This window comes from Sebastes umbrosus, chromosome 6 (genome assembly GCF_015220745.1).
Source record: "Sebastes umbrosus isolate fSebUmb1 chromosome 6, fSebUmb1.pri, whole genome shotgun sequence".
Taxonomy (NCBI): domain Eukaryota; kingdom Metazoa; phylum Chordata; class Actinopteri; order Perciformes; family Sebastidae; genus Sebastes; species Sebastes umbrosus.
The window spans coordinates 12528171-12543593 of NC_051274.1; the positions used below are offsets into that span (position 1 = coordinate 12528171).

The 15423-nt window shown below is 43.5% G+C and overlaps 1 protein-coding gene across 1 annotated transcript; it reads left to right on the forward strand.

The window, feature by feature from the left end:
• Positions 1-305: 305 nt before the first annotated feature.
• si:ch211-197l9.2 (protein SOGA1) lies at positions 306-12594 on the forward strand. The gene is made up of 9 exons (XM_037772495.1): positions 306-1443; positions 2982-3206; positions 4565-4723; positions 7363-7434; positions 7561-8718; positions 8800-8919; positions 10105-10136; positions 10220-11393; positions 12033-12594. Exons 1-9 carry the CDS (start codon positions 889-891, stop codon positions 12186-12188), a joined length of 3651 nt encoding a protein of 1216 aa, XP_037628423.1. The 5' UTR covers positions 306-888; the 3' UTR covers positions 12189-12594.
• The last annotated feature ends 2829 nt before the right edge of the window (positions 12595-15423 follow it).

Below are 15423 nucleotides of genomic sequence, written 5' to 3' on the forward strand. Positions count from 1 at the left end.
CCTAACACAGGGGGCAGCAACCTGCGGCTCCGGAGCCACATGCGGCTCTTCAGCTCCTCTCCAGTGGCTCCCCGTGGATTTATAAACATGGAAATGAATAACTGTTTTTTGTTATCATTTTCATTTTTATTTATCATTGTTGTAGGTCTATGGTACGACAGTACGACGGAGTATTAGGGCCACATTGGGGGAAAAAAATAAATCTGAGATTATGAGAATAAAGTCATTATATTATAAAGTAGTAATTTTACGTGTTATTTTCGTAATATTACGACTTTTTTTTTCTCTTTAAATTATGACTTTATTCTCGTAATATTACGACTTTTTTCATGTAAAGTTATGACTTTATTCCGTAAATCTCAGATGTTTTTCCCCTCAATGGGACCCTCATACTCCGTCATACATTAACACTTTGTCCCTCACTGCATTAGACTTATATACTATATACTTAGACTATAAACTGCGTTACCTTCATCACAATGCTCAAATGTTTTGCGGCTCCAGACAGATTTTTGTTTTGGTTTTTTTTTCCTAAAATGTCTCTTTTGATAGTAAAGGTTGCTGACCCCTGACCTAACAGATCTGTAGGCTACAAGTCTTTATCAAGAGTGTTTCATCAAGGGTCAATGGAAGACTTTTATTTTGGAATTGCTAGCCGGAAGTCATTAAACATCCACTGCAGATCACTTTCTGTCCTCTTTCTCTCGCGCACATTTTGGCAAAGTTTCAGTCTTCATTCAGGATGGAGAGCAACCAGTCTTCAGGTTGTCCTCAGTGAGCTCTGAGCTGCAGGACTTTAATACATTTCATCATATTTGTGGAAACATCATAATCATCTTGAACTTAAAAAGCAACAAGAAGAAAAAGATAAAGAAGAAGAGAGTGGTGATGAGCAGCTCAAAGACTGCTCTCCGGAGCCAGAGACAACCCAGGGCTCAGCAGCAGGTTTCTGTCCAGAAGAAGAAGAAAGATGTCCAAAGTGTCTCTCAGTCAGGTCCAGGAGGAGACTCTGTGAAGGAGGTGAAACGACCGGGTAAAGTGTCCTCAGGTGTCCCGCTGGAGAGCCAGAGGAAGCTGTCCGATGCCAGCAACGCTTCAGAGGACCTGAGCAAAGACTCCGGCTGTCCGTCTGGTAAGCTGTCCTCCTCAGACAGCAGCTCAGAGATATCAGACTGCACCTCGGAGGGCAACAATAAGCAGGACTCTCCGAGCAGCGACAATGATTGTGTTAGCCCGGACAGCCCGCAGGAGAGAGGAGACGGTAAACCGTGCGTGAAGGCACCGAGGAGGGAGACCTGCTCTCTGCAGCCGGATGATGCTGCCAGAGCCGGGCTCAGTCTGTATAACTCCTCCGAGGCGTTTATGGATCTCATGATGGGAGACACAACCGAGGATCTGGTCCGGGAGGTGGACGATCTGAGATCAGAGAACGAATATCTGAAAGTAAGTTTAATTTAGTTTTAATCCAGTTTGTTTTAGTTTGAGATTTTAATTATATTCGCATGGATTTATTTGTGTTTATATGTTGATTTGTGTCGCTTCTTCGTGAGATATATATATATATATATTTATATATATAATATATTTATATAATATATTTATATAATACTTTTATATATTATATGTATATATTATATATTATATAAATAACGTGTATATATATATATATTTATATAATATATTTATATAATACTTTTATATATTATATGTATATATTATATATTATATATATATATATATAGAGAGAGAGAGAGAGAGAGGTCCTCAAACTCTGAACACCAGAGCCGATTTTGTGTAAATGCTCTTGTCAGTCTTAATTAGAGACTTCAGGCTCTCATGCAAGAATCAAAAGTCACGAGTGACACAACTCACTTGTGGCCCTAGCAGTAACATTTTCACTGGTATTTTGAAATAAAACTGCTGAATGGAAGACAAAGCACAATGTGAAAACTCGTGACAAACAAACACTGGCTCAATGCAGTGACCTGCAGTAACTCCGTGTATGTAATGTGATTGAGACTGCTGCCTTCTATGCAATGGTTAAGACTGGCCTTGTAAATAGTTCCTGGTATTCACTATGCCACTTGAGTATTAAATCAATGTTTTTACAGTAAGAAGAGGGAATAGTGATTTTAAAAAGTGGAAATTTAACCAATCAGAAGGTTCACAGGGAAGGTTTATTTGGCTTTCTGGTATTTAAAGGGGTACTCCAGTGATTTAGTGTTGCACTTTCATAAAGTGGTGGGACTTACAAGAGAGAGATTCTAAAAAGAAAGTTAAAAATCGAAGCGGCTGAGGCTGAGAATTCCTGACTTTTAGTCCAAACACACTGGATCCTACATTTCCCATAATGCAATCAGACAGCATCTTTCATTAGGCCTCCTTGCCTCCCAAATGTCCTACTTCTTTCACAATCCACACCTCCAGTTTGTAACACAGCCTGCTCCAGTTAAATCTTTAAATCTCAAACCCAAACTGAGATCACCCTGTAACATCATCAGGGTCAGTTTCTCAGACTTTATAGGAAGTCCTCTCTAGAGCCACAGAAGACGTTTATACAACTGTTTTCATGGGCTGAGTAAACTGAGCTTCATGTGTAAAATTGGAGAGTGTCCCTTTAGGTTGTTGTGGATTTTAAAGAAAATGTTGCTACAAGGCCGCGAGTAGTTATTTATACCATTAAAGTAGAAATTATTACAAAATATGGTGTAGAATATTACGAATAAATCAAGAAGTAACTACAAATAGACACAGACAACAGTAAAAATGATAACAAACGAAAAACCAGATCTTTCAAATCTGGAGTTTCACTATTTTCCAGAGGAAGTGAGCTTGAGGTGCAGTAATAAATAATATTTTTTTTACTTTCCTTATACTCAAAAAATAATGTTCATTACAAATCAATTAATCACACAAAAGGCTACTTGAATATATAATCAAAAGCAAAATTAAAAGTTGTATTTCTGTGTTGTTTGTCCCAGGATGAGGTTGAGGAGCTTCGCTGTGAGATGCTGGAAATGCGTGACATGTTCCAGGAGGAGGAGGTTTACCAGCTGCAGGAGCTGCGGCTGCTGCTGGAGCAGGCCAACAAGTCCTGTCGTATCCTGCACTACCGCCTTCGCAAGGCCGAGCGCCGCAGCATCCGTGTGGCTCAGACGGGGCAGGTGGACGGGGAGCTGGTCCGGAGCTTGGAGCATGATATCAAGGTCAGAGGTCATTACAGTTACTCCTCCTCCTTCGTCATCATGCGGTCTTGTTAAAACTCGCTCACAACCGACAAAACAGTAAATTCCTGTCAAATTGACTTTTGACTGAATCACTGCTATTCCAGTTGGCAACATCAGTCTGTTATTCCCACAAAGCTATTTCTCATTTCAGTGATTGTTTGGTTCATACGCACTGAAGGACTGTAATCAGTTGACAGCAGCCTGACTCACGACTGTTCGCTGTGCTGTAAATTACTTCCTGCTGTTCGTCAGCACCACAAAAATGTCATTAGTGGGAAATGTCTTCATCATGCATCCTGTTTATATTTTTGTCGTACCATGGTGTAATTACGTGGTGAGTCGTTCTCCATCAGTAGGAAACATAAAAGCACAGTAATCGTAATCAGAATCGCAGTAGGTCAATCGCTCTGTTGTTAAATGAGACTCTGTGGTGGCAGCCAGACTCGGTTTCTTTGAGCCGGGGTGTGCGTGGTGGTGTAGGATTCCCAACAGCCTCACGCTCTCACCCCCTCACTCTCACACCCCACACACACTCATATGGTGAATTCCTGTCACAAGCATTTCCCTCTAAAGTCTCTTTTACAACTCTGGGAAGGAGGTGAAATCGGGGCCAAAAGATTTTCTTTACAGCGCTTTGCTTGATTGGAGCCAGAGCTCCCGAGTCGCTGATTGAAGAGACTGTTAACATTTCTTGTAAGAGGCGCAAAACTAGACACAAAATGACCACAAAGACCTGAAACGAGATACAAAACTACCACCAAGAGAAGCAAAACACAAGGAGACGCAAAACTAACAACAAGAGATGCAAAACGACCACCAAGAGAGGTAAAATGAGCACAAAGACGCAAAGACACGCAAAACGACCACTAAGAGATGCAAAACGTCCACAAGAGACACAAAATGACCGCAATAAGATGCAAAATGACCACAAAGTTGCGAAACGACAACAAAGAAACACAAAACAACCACAAAGATATACGCAAAACCACCACATGAGACGCAAGACTGCCACGAAGAGATGCAAAATGACCACAAAGACGCAAAACAACCACAAGAAACGCAAGACTAAGAGATAAAAATGACCACACAGACGCAAAACGACCACAAAGACACACAAAACAAGCAAAATGACCACAAGAGATGCAAGACTACCACCAAGAGACCCGAAACAACCACAAAGAGACACAAAACTACCACAGAGAGAGTCTGTTTTGTGTCTTTTTCAATCTTTGGGTCTTGCTCTTATGTAGGAGCGGTGGGGGGTTCCCAGGGGACCATTGTCTCATAATCCGACCATGATTGGAAATGCACTAACCTGCTGTTGGGTTTGTTTACAGGTTGCAAAGAGTGTGTCCCTCCGTCTGTACAACGAGCTGGAGGCGGTGCAGAAGAAGGATTCCCAGTTGGAGTGGGAAAATGAGGCGCTGCGTGAGAAGACTCAGGAACTGGAAGTGGCAAAGCAGGTGTTGCAGGCTGAGGTGGAGAAAACCAGAGAGGTGCGATATTAAAACATTTTACATTAAAACCCCCCCCCCCCCCTCCAGTTAAATTAGTTTAGCTTATTGTTACTTTACTTGGATGTTTGAGCTTCACTGTGCAGAATGATGGAGAGTTTATATGTCTTCAATCTGGAGAGGCTCTTAAATAAATCTGTACATTGGGTAAATAAGCCGCTGCCACCGACACCCTTCATGAACCTCCATCCCTCTAGTCAGGAATCCTCCTCTCATTTCTGCTGCTACACAGCTGCACCCATCCCAGCCAGTTGTCCCCCTCATCCCTCAGTCACCCTGATGTCAGGTGACACATGACCCGGGTGCAGATCAATGATATGAGTGGAGGGCACGGCCAGCAGCTGCCTGGTGCCTGGTCAGGGTGAAGCAGCCTGGTATGCTGAAGCCTGAACTTCAGGCACAGCTGATATCCTCACAGAGAAAAGGGAGAGAGAGATCACAAAAATAGACTCCCTTTCTCCCTTTCTAGCCTATTAAGCTATAGGCTAAATCTGGATCAGAGTGCATTATGGCATTCAAATTGGTGTTTGTGTGCTGGCATACTGACCTACAACCGCCCATGCTTTTATCAGAAGGTGGCTACCACACCCTGACAGTGATTGAATTTCTAGTCCACCTTTTATTCTTGCGGCCCCACCTGCCTCGATTGCTCCTGTGATAACGGCCGTGCACTTCAGTGACACGTGTTCGCTTTAATCCAGGATTCGGCGCTTTGGCATGAGCTCAGTCTGGCCCACTCATCGGAGGCAGCTGCTAGTCCCTTTGATCCCAGCAGGGAAATCCACTTAGATTACCTAATCTAGAGGCACACACACAGTGTAGATGGATGTGAAGGAGGATGAACTTCAGAGACTCCCACCGCAACTGGACCTGCTGTGATCCTGTTTGTGGGACTTGAATGGTAATTTAATACCGTCAGGTCACAACGTAGCTGCAGATGCCCGAACAATGACGAAACCATAAGGGAAGACCAAAAGTGCTCTTTTATTTTGAAACTTTCCAGTTCAAGAAATGTAAAACATTTATCTCCATCATGCATATTTCTTACTTTTATCACATTTTAGGTCACAATAACAGTATCTATACAGACTACAAGGCCACTGACCTTGAAATTAAACCACTATGACCCACTCCTTATGTTTGCCCCTTGTAGCCTGTAGAAGATGACTATTATTAACACTGAGCCGTCCTGTCTAGTGTCTACGAGCGAGACAATGCTGCAGCCAGACTGAAGCTTACATTCCTCTCATGCTCAGACTTACAAATAAACTCACTCATGTAGAGAAGGGAAAGACTTGGACATCAGAAACAGTTTGGATCAAATTACACTGCTGACTGTTATTGCATTTTAGGCATCTCTGGAAGTCGCACAAGGGCATAATGAACAGTTTAAATTATATTTATTTAACCTGTTAGTGATCCGATGGCCCACCGGCGGGCCTGGCTGACATACTGTTTTTCAGAGGCTGTAGTTGGCTCGGTTTTAAAGCTAGTGAAGGTACTGGTATGAAACTAGAAAAACCTAAGGAATCCATTGGTACCAATCTTGTCATGCTAGCTTGTCGGGAACGTGGATGAATAACTCTCCGAAGTTAGGCAAAATTTTGGCAAGGGAAAAACTGGCATGGCCATTTTCTAAGGGGTCCCTTGACCTCTGACCTCAAGATATGTGAATGAAAATGGGTTCTATGGGTACCCACGAGTCTCCCCTTTACAGACATGCCCACTTTATGATAATCACATGCAGTTTTCTGGCAGTATAAATGTTATTTTCACCTATTCTAAAATGGTGTATTTGAATATTTCGGTATACTGGGGTCCCTAAACAGTCTTGAATTACATAGATTGAGTATCACTGTAAAGCTGAGACTCTTGTGGATCCAATGAACCCAACTGTATTCATGTGTGATGATGTTAGTCCCCATAGCAGCCATTTCATTATAGTGAGATCATTTTTTTAAACTTGACCTTACTGTATATAATGACCTGTGGTGACCTCTAGGATAATCACAGCCTCATGAAACTTTACCACCACAAACTAGAGACCTACAAAATTCAGAGGATGGATGGCTTTCCTAGGTATATTGACAATAATGGGGTTTCTGAGCAGTTTCCACAACAGAAGTGCTCACCATTCAATTGCCGAAAAAAATCAAAAGTTTTTGATACCAAATCACAGCATGGCTTTTTCTATGGTGTTCCTCAAGGTCTTGGTGTGTTATTGTGGTATTTTGGAAGGATTATTGATCATTTTTATCAATTCTTGAGTGGTAAAAAATTCTTAAATTTAGCAAAAAAATCAGTGTAACAAAACCCAGAAATTGCTGCAACAACTCATGAGACATAATAGAGCATGGGGATGGCCATCATATTCTTCTATTATAATGTTCTAAGCCCTTATACACTTTCACTTCCGGGCATCTCCACAAGGCAGATACAGTAAAGATGTCTCAGAAGGTGCAGCCAAGTCTATATGTCACTTCAGTTGAAGAAATTGAGACATCTAAAATAATTCACATGGCTTTTTAAAATGGCTCACCAATGACAAATTCCTCAGTTGGATCTGTTTTTGTAAGTATTGCACCATTCATAAACCTCTCTGTCATGTTTCCATCACTCAGAGCACTCTGAAGAAGAAAAGCATCCGATCGACAGCCAGCAGAGCTGAGAAGAGGCTCTCTCAGCAGATTGAGGTTTGCTATGTTTGTAGTTTAAGTCTGATTTCAAATGTGGCTGCACAGGTGAAAAATTGCATGTTGCAGTATACTGATTCATCATCCTCATCAGAATGATATTCACTGTTGTTTGCTTGCCCAAAGGATGACAGCGCTGATCTCAGGTGCCAACTCCACTTTGCCAAAGAGGAATTAGCTCTCATGTGCAAGAAGCTCACCAAGTTGGTATCAGAGAGCGAGAGCATGCGTGAGGAGCTGGCCAAATACCACTCAGCCTACGGCGGCATAGACGCCACCCAATATCCTGAAGGCAAACAAAACTACACCCGCGCCAGGGAGGCAGAGGTCAAAGTTCACCTGAAACTGGTGGAAGAGGAGGCCACGCTCCTCAGCCGGCGCATCGTTGAACTGGAAATGGAGAACCGCGGACTGCAAGCAGAAATGAGCGACCTGAGGGAGAAAATGGGACGAGGAGGAGGGGAAGAAGAAGAAGAAGAAGAGAATCGGGATGTGTTGGAAGAAAATCTGTCAGCTTCCACGCCGGCGAAGGACAGAGAGGGAAGTTTGAAAACAGGACGCGCAATGTACGAGCAGGGTCAGGACGAGGAAGAAGAGAAAAGTAAAGGTGACGTTGAGGCTTCATCACAGACAGAAGGGATGATTACTGCTTGTAATATTACTAGAGAGGGTCCTGTGGGCGGTGAGTGGGACCCTTCAGACAGTCATGAGAGCGATAAGAACCAAAAACCTGACAGAGGTCTCAAAGGAATGACGGTGAAAGACTATGAAGCTCTTCTAGCTCTCAGAGATCATTCCTGCGTTTTGAGTTCAGCCATCCAGCTCCTGGTGATGCCACCAAAAAACGGGCACCGCTCACCTTTTACCTCTCCGACAGAGGTGGACTTGAATGGCAAGGCCCATAAGATATTCTCACCGGGGCCTTTGAATGAGGCTTTGGAGCTTCAACAGGCCATGCTGTTAGCTTTCATCGGGAGAGTGGAGACGCTCCTAACAGGAGAAGATTCAGGCGTTCACAAGGACGGACGTGTTTGGGATTCCTGCACTTTCTCCTCTCTCTCTGAAGACTGTAAAGATCTTAATCTTAACGAGTCACCAAGTAAGCAGGAGTGTGTAGAAGACCTCCGCACCTCAGAGGTTAAGGAGAGAGAAAAACAAATGAGACAATCCTTCCAATCGAACTTCATCCGCAGCTGCAGGGCCCCAAAAATGCGACTGTCCTTGCAGATTCTGTGGATCCTCCATCAGTGGTGTCAAGCTAAAGGACCCCTGGAGGGGAAAGAGGTAAAGTTGTTGATACTTAAATCAGCAAATTTGGAGCTGTTTTTTATATATATATAAATATATCTGGATTTTTTGTTTCAGGGTAAAGACAGAATCATGTCTGCGCTGCGGGGGTTGTTGCAAGACCTCGGCGCAGAGCTTCGGGATGAACGGATTGAACCCGACAGTGAGGCCAAGGCCAAGCAGGGCAGGGCAGCTGAGGTAAGGATGGCGAATACCCATCAGGCATGTGTGTCTCTCCTGCTGTGTGTGAGGCTGTGCGATACAGCAGGAAGTCCTGCTGATGATCCGTCTCCCTGCCCACACGTCCTCCCGATACTCAGTTCAACAGGCATCATGAAAAGATTCATGCCAGAGTATTTAGGCCAATCTCTCGGAGGGGCTGCAGCCAAACAGGACAGGCATGTTCAAATCTGCTGCATCGAAACACTCGACTGATTCTCTGCGTCGTCCTGAACTGGTGCATGAATGTACATTCTTTAAAACGTTAACAGCTCCTTAACAGTTGTTTCCAGCTGCTTGGTCAAATGCAAGTAGAACGTTTTAGATAAGAACTGTAATCTAACATTTGAGTCGTTGCCACTGAACTGTTGGTGTGTCCTTTGCACAGCTTGACTCAAGATCTGCTTTGAAGGGCCGGATTAATTTCTTTAATGGTGTTTTTCCTCCTTATTCCACTGGCTAGACTGTAATCCCTCCTTTCCCCCGAGGCACGTTTAATACACGGAAGTGCCAGAAAACCCAACAAATACAGACCGTCATTCAATGTAATAGAACCCAAATTTAATGGTTATGATATTACAATGTCAATGCACAATATTTTAATGCTCACAACCACATCCGTCTTGATGATGTGAACGCTCGCAAGTCGTGAACATGGGAAACTTTCACCATTACTACTAAGGGTGTAACGATCCATCGATCTGGAACGATATATCAATTTAATGATCAACGATCCAATATCATCAATGCAAAGTGAAAGCATTGATACATATCATCCTCTTTAAGATATGCCCTTATTTTGAAATTCTTAACTGATAAGAAACATTCACAAATAAAGATGATAAATGTGAAACTTTATAGTGAACAACAGGGTGTTTATGTTTATTCTTTTTATTAAAAAGAATAGATTGTTTTTCATTTAAATGTCTGGAAGAGCCCAGTAATATTTTAGTTGTTTGTTGTGAGTTGATGTAAATGTGACTGATTGTGTTAAATGGGCATGTGATATTGTCTCATATCGCAGGCGCCTGATTTGAATTGAAATCGTATCTTGTGATATCAGAAAATATTGTATCGTTGTCCATCACATCGTGATGAAACACCCCTAATTTCTAGTAACCATTGCTTGGCTGATACTGTTTGTGTTTTCCTCCCTTTGCTCAGTGTGCCGGTATCTTTCATGATGAAGCTGACAGGTGAGTGTTTTTCATGCGTTCACATCTTGTCCCTGAAGTCACTGAGGTCATAATAACTCATGTATCACCTGCTGTTTTCACAGGACGTGCAGCTCAAAAGTGAAAAGACTTCGGGTTTCTCCACATGACTGTGAGAAGAAGAAGAACTGGTGCTATCTGAGCCAGGAGGCGGCCCAGCTGGACCAAGAAGACCCCGTTAAGACGTGGGACCATCTAATCATGCCGCTTAGCTTCCCTGATCTGGACTTTGAGCAGATGTCCATGGAGAGGAGCCACACTGCCCCGGAGAAGTCTGCCTACCGCATCTACTACAGCCCCCCGTCAGCCAGAAGAGTCCAGCTGGCTCAGCTGAAGCAAAGCCCCGTCGCAGACAGAGAGTCTGTCAACTCTGGCTCTTGTTGGTGCACGCCGGCGACCTCCTTCTCTCCGCTCTGTCTGGGCTCAGCTGCTAACCTCAGCGACGACATGAAGGAAATGACGGCCAGCTGGAGGCAGTCAGTTCATGGCGGTTCACAGGAGAGGAGGGGGAGATTACAGCAGCGGTGGGTGGACGTGGCCTGCTCAGGTACTCAGACCCACATGAAGCCACAGATGGTGAGCGTTGGTCTGCAGACAGATGGGTCAGTGACTGTGAGAGGCAGTCCATCCCGGGTCCTGAGCACCTCCCTTGTCTCCGCCCGCTCTCACCACATCTCCACCTCACTGGACGGGGTGCCAGGCAGAATCGAGAGGTCCAGATCCTCCACCTCCTCACCTAAACTGTACCGGAGACACTCTGCATCCGGTGCATCCTCTCCCTCCTCATCCACCAATATGACCTCCTCCTCCTCATCTCCATCCACCTCCAGAGACCGAGCACTGTGGAACCTGAACCACCAAAGCCACACCGGCCTCACGTGGACTCGACAAACCAGTCACAGAACCGTCGCAGGACAGAGCCACAGCTCTCTGGGTAGCGCCAAGCCTCCAAGCAAACCTGTAGGCGCCAACCGTTATGGCATGGTCACAGAGTTCCTGCGCAGGGTGAGCGGCCGGGCAGAGAAACCGGTACCGGTACCAGTACCGGGGTCAGGGCAGAAGACGAAGAACGGTCTGAAGAACCTGGAACGTGTTCCAACGAGGCCTCCCGCCGCTCCGCTGCACAGGAACGACAGCGTGACGAGGATCGTCAACCAGAGGTTCATGAAGCAGAGAGAGGAGAAGGGGAGCAGTCTGAACCACGGCGTCCGACAGAGCCCAAATACACTCCCAACAGAGGTGAGTGTAACAAACAATGGCTGTGTTCAAAAGCACATACTAATATACTATTCATACCTGTACTAAGTATGGCGTAAAACTGAGTATGTAGTGCATTCCAACTGCATAGTATGTGGATTTTGTGTACATGAGAAATTCCCAAACACCATCAGTGCCATTTGAAAGACTAATATACAGAGGCGAGATGGTTGACCGTCAAGTTGAATCTTTTAAAACTGACCATGAGCTCTAGTGCTGCAATGACTGATCAATTAATGAGTTCAACGACAGATAATTAACAACAATTTTGAGTTATTTATCAAGCATAAGTACCAAACGTCTGCTTGTTACGGCCACTCAAATGTGAGGATTTGCTGTTTTTTCTGTTTTGTATCATTACAAACTGAATATTTGGGGATTTTGGATGTCAGACAAAACAAGCAATGTGAAGATGTCACGTTGAGGTCTGGAAAAGTGTAAGGGACTTATTTTGGATTAAATGATTACTCAAAAAAAAGATTGTTTGATATTGAAAATAACTGTTAGTTGCAGACCCAATGACCTCCAACAGAGTGATATTGTGCAGTAAAGCATTACGGACTCTTTGTAAGTGTTTCTGTCTCATCTCAGTCCTCTCTCTTCTCTTTCTCTGCTGACCAGGAGGGAAACTACGACTGCAGCTCCAGCAGCACTTTGACCTTCTGCTTCGCCCGCCCATCTCGCTCCACCCAGAGACAAACGTCAAACCAGAGCAAACTCCACCGACACAGACACTCGCCTCCAGCGAGCGCCGCTGCAGACTCCAACCGTGAGTGAACGGGCGGAGAAACGGCAGCTATTACTGACACTTCTGGACAGCTGAGAGCGGTCAGAGCGACGGGGGAAGGAATTTAAAATGTAATCTTCAAATGTAAACCCTGCTTTACTGCAGGATGGTTGAACTGGGAGAACTGGTAGACTGTATGTGGGATGTTTAGGCTTCATAGCTCAGTCCTTGTGTTTTCTTTTGGTGCAATTTATAACACTCGTCTCCTTTTACAGATGGGTTTAATGTGGATTACAACTATAATGTTACAAAGCTTAATTCATATTTACAACTTAAACTTTATATGACACTGATTTTGCACTTATATTGTAAACTGCAAATTAACTTTATATTATCTTTGTAGTACTTCGTAGAGAATAACCTCTTTTTATTGAATAAATATCTACTAGATCTGAACAACAGGATGTATTGTGATCTTTTTATCTACGTACAGGCCTCACAGTCACACCTCACCCTGAAATCTGATTTTATTTGAGCTGCAGAAACTTGTTTACTCTGCAGTAATTAGCTGCTTCAGGAGGGAGGCAGTTACGTCACATGCTCAAAAAAGAAAAAGTAAACTGCTAAGTAGTTAATAAGATCAGATTTCCTCGCAGGTCAGGAGCATGATCCCTCCTCCCTCAATCTCTCTCTCTCTGATTGTGTGAGGCTTCACTTTCACTGTTGCTGAAGAACTGCAGCCAGCGTATCAAAGTGTAGCGCTTTCTTTTGTAACTTTGTGATATACCTGGATATTAAATGTTGATTCTTAGCGTGAGATGGAAGCTCCGATTTTCTCGGAGCAGATCAGCTGAAATACTTTTTTTCCCCCTCTCGGTGGCGGCTGGCAGCTGGCCGGCCGCGGTCAAGGACGGAGTCACACAATCACACGGTGTCACATTTCTGCTCAGCAGAATGTGGTCACCCTCTACTGTTACCCATAAAACACACACACACAACCAACAATGTGGGTTAGCTCCCAGTGGAGTGTCTCCAATTCAACATAACCCAGTTTCACAGGATTAGTGAAAAGGTGGCGAAACACAGAAAACAGGCCAGTAAACAACTTTTCTGACAAAGGTGATATTCAGGAATAATCATGAATTAGTCCACAGTGTGTTTACAGAAATACAACAAATTGGAATAATCATAATTGCATATTATATATGTAAAAAAAAAAACACTTTAAGGGGGAAATGTGTTTCCTGTTGTGCACTTTTGAAAACATATTGTAAATCTGCATTTATATTGAAAATAATTTGAGCCAAGGTTGGATTTTCATACAGGCAAAGCAGCCAACCACCCCGGGGCCCCAAGGTCCCAGACACACTGTCAATTGTTTTTAGCTAATTTGATTAATTGCAATAGTTTTTCAGGGAACTTTTACCATTAAATATATAAATGTTAAAATATTTTAAGGATATTTAAAAAACAAAAAACAGTCAGTGGGAACTGGCACTATGTGTTCTTCTTACAAATAATACTATTAATGTATAAATACTGATGTATACATTTAATCTATATGTATATTAGAAATGGCAAAGAATTTAGATAAGATCAGATAAGATAAAACTTTATTTATCCAGAGGGAAATTGCTGTGCAGCGGTTTCAATACAAAGTGGGAAGAATGCAAATATAAAGAGTCTAAGAAAACAATAAGGTGCAAATCCAAATCCAATGCCAAAATCAGGTTTAGCTCTCATTTACTGTTGACAAAATAACTGACTGACAGTCATGTTTCTGGTTTACTAGAACTGTAGGTCATTCAATATAGGACTACAATTAAAGGCCAATACTTCATGTAGAAATTATTTAAACCAAAAACTAGCTTCTCCTTGACCAGCTCCAACTTTACATGTTAAAGGGACTGTTTGTAAGAATCAGAAATTGGTTGTAACAGCGACATCTATGGCCGTTAAGTAAACGAAAGTCAGCGTCCTGTTGATCGCGCTCGCTCGTGTGCACGCGCTACCTGAATGTGAGCGAGTATCCGTCAAAACAGTGAGGCGACACACGTCAGCTAAAACCACTATAAAACTCCATATTTCAGCTGCTTGGCAGTAATGTTTGCTGACCAGACGAAGGTCTCTCCATGAATCAATGCTGATCCTAGTGTTGGCTTTTCCTGCCTCAGCCTCCCGACCGCGGCCGGAGGGAACAGGGGAGACACCGGCACCCGGTCAGAGACAATAATGTTACTCGTTGAGCCCCGTCACTTCACAAGACACGGGAAACCTCTGACAGTCTGGAGGAGCTGCAGTAGTTATTTCTGCACAAACGTCCACTGTACATTCACTAGATATTCTCACAGCTAAACTAACTCTCCTGCAGTGTAGTGTGCGCGCATACACGTGAGGTGGAGCGAGCTGAGTGAAGGCAGGTAGAGGAGCAGAGTACAGCAGAGACCCCGGCCCTGGAGACCAAAGCTACGGTCTCACCCGCGTCCTCCGACCGCAGCCAACACTGTTTTGCAAGACGGGCTTCACTAGATATAACTTTGAGGTTTTGGTGCTTCCGTGTAGTTTGTGTTGGAGTCTTGTCTGAACAGCGTAGCCACACGGGAGCGCGCATGGGACACCGACCCGTATTGATTTATACGTGTAAGAAGTTACAAACAGTCCCTTTAATGTATCTGTATATAAAAATCCAGTAAAACGTAACACTTACATGTAAGTATTTTTACTGAATGCAGGACTTGTAACAGAGTATGTTTACACGTTGATATAAGTCTTGTGATGTGTTGCAGTACTGTATCTCACCTGAGGAGGCGGTGCAGCTGCAGCTCTGCTCTTTCAGTCAGCTGTGGGCCTTCTTTAGACACATTTGTTGATGCCAAATAAGAACAATGTAGGAAGTGCTCCTCTGCTCTCTGATATCTGTGTTTCAGATGAGAATTCAGTTCAATCAAAGTTCAATCAGAGTTTAGAGATGGAGTCTGTTTTCTTGAGGTTTGACAGTTTTGACTTCGAGGCTGATCGTCGGTTTCAGGACGGTCTGAAGGATTTAAAGAGCAGCAGCAGAGAGGAGAGCAAACATCTGGACCTCAAACTCTTCTTCTATAACAGGTATGTCACATCTGTGCAGCCAGTGGTGGAAAGTAACGAAGTACACTCACTCAAGTACTGTACTTAAGTACGAACTTGAGTGTTTGTTTTTTTTCATGCCTACTTCTGCTCCACTACATTTCAGAGGGAAATATTGTACTTTTTTTACTTCACTATATTGATTTGATTTATTTAGTTGCT

Coding starts and splice junctions, on each gene's coding strand:
- si:ch211-197l9.2 (XM_037772495.1), top strand. CDS start 889: ATGAGCAGCTCAAAGACTGCTCTCCGGAGCCAGAGACAACCCAGGGCT. Junction 8,719..8,799: donor GACCCCTGGAGGGGAAAGAG/GTAAAGTTGTTG, acceptor TTTTTGTTTCAG/GGTAAAGACAGAATCATGTC. Junction 10,137..10,219: donor TTTCATGATGAAGCTGACAG/GTGAGTGTTTTT, acceptor CTGTTTTCACAG/GACGTGCAGCTCAAAAGTGA.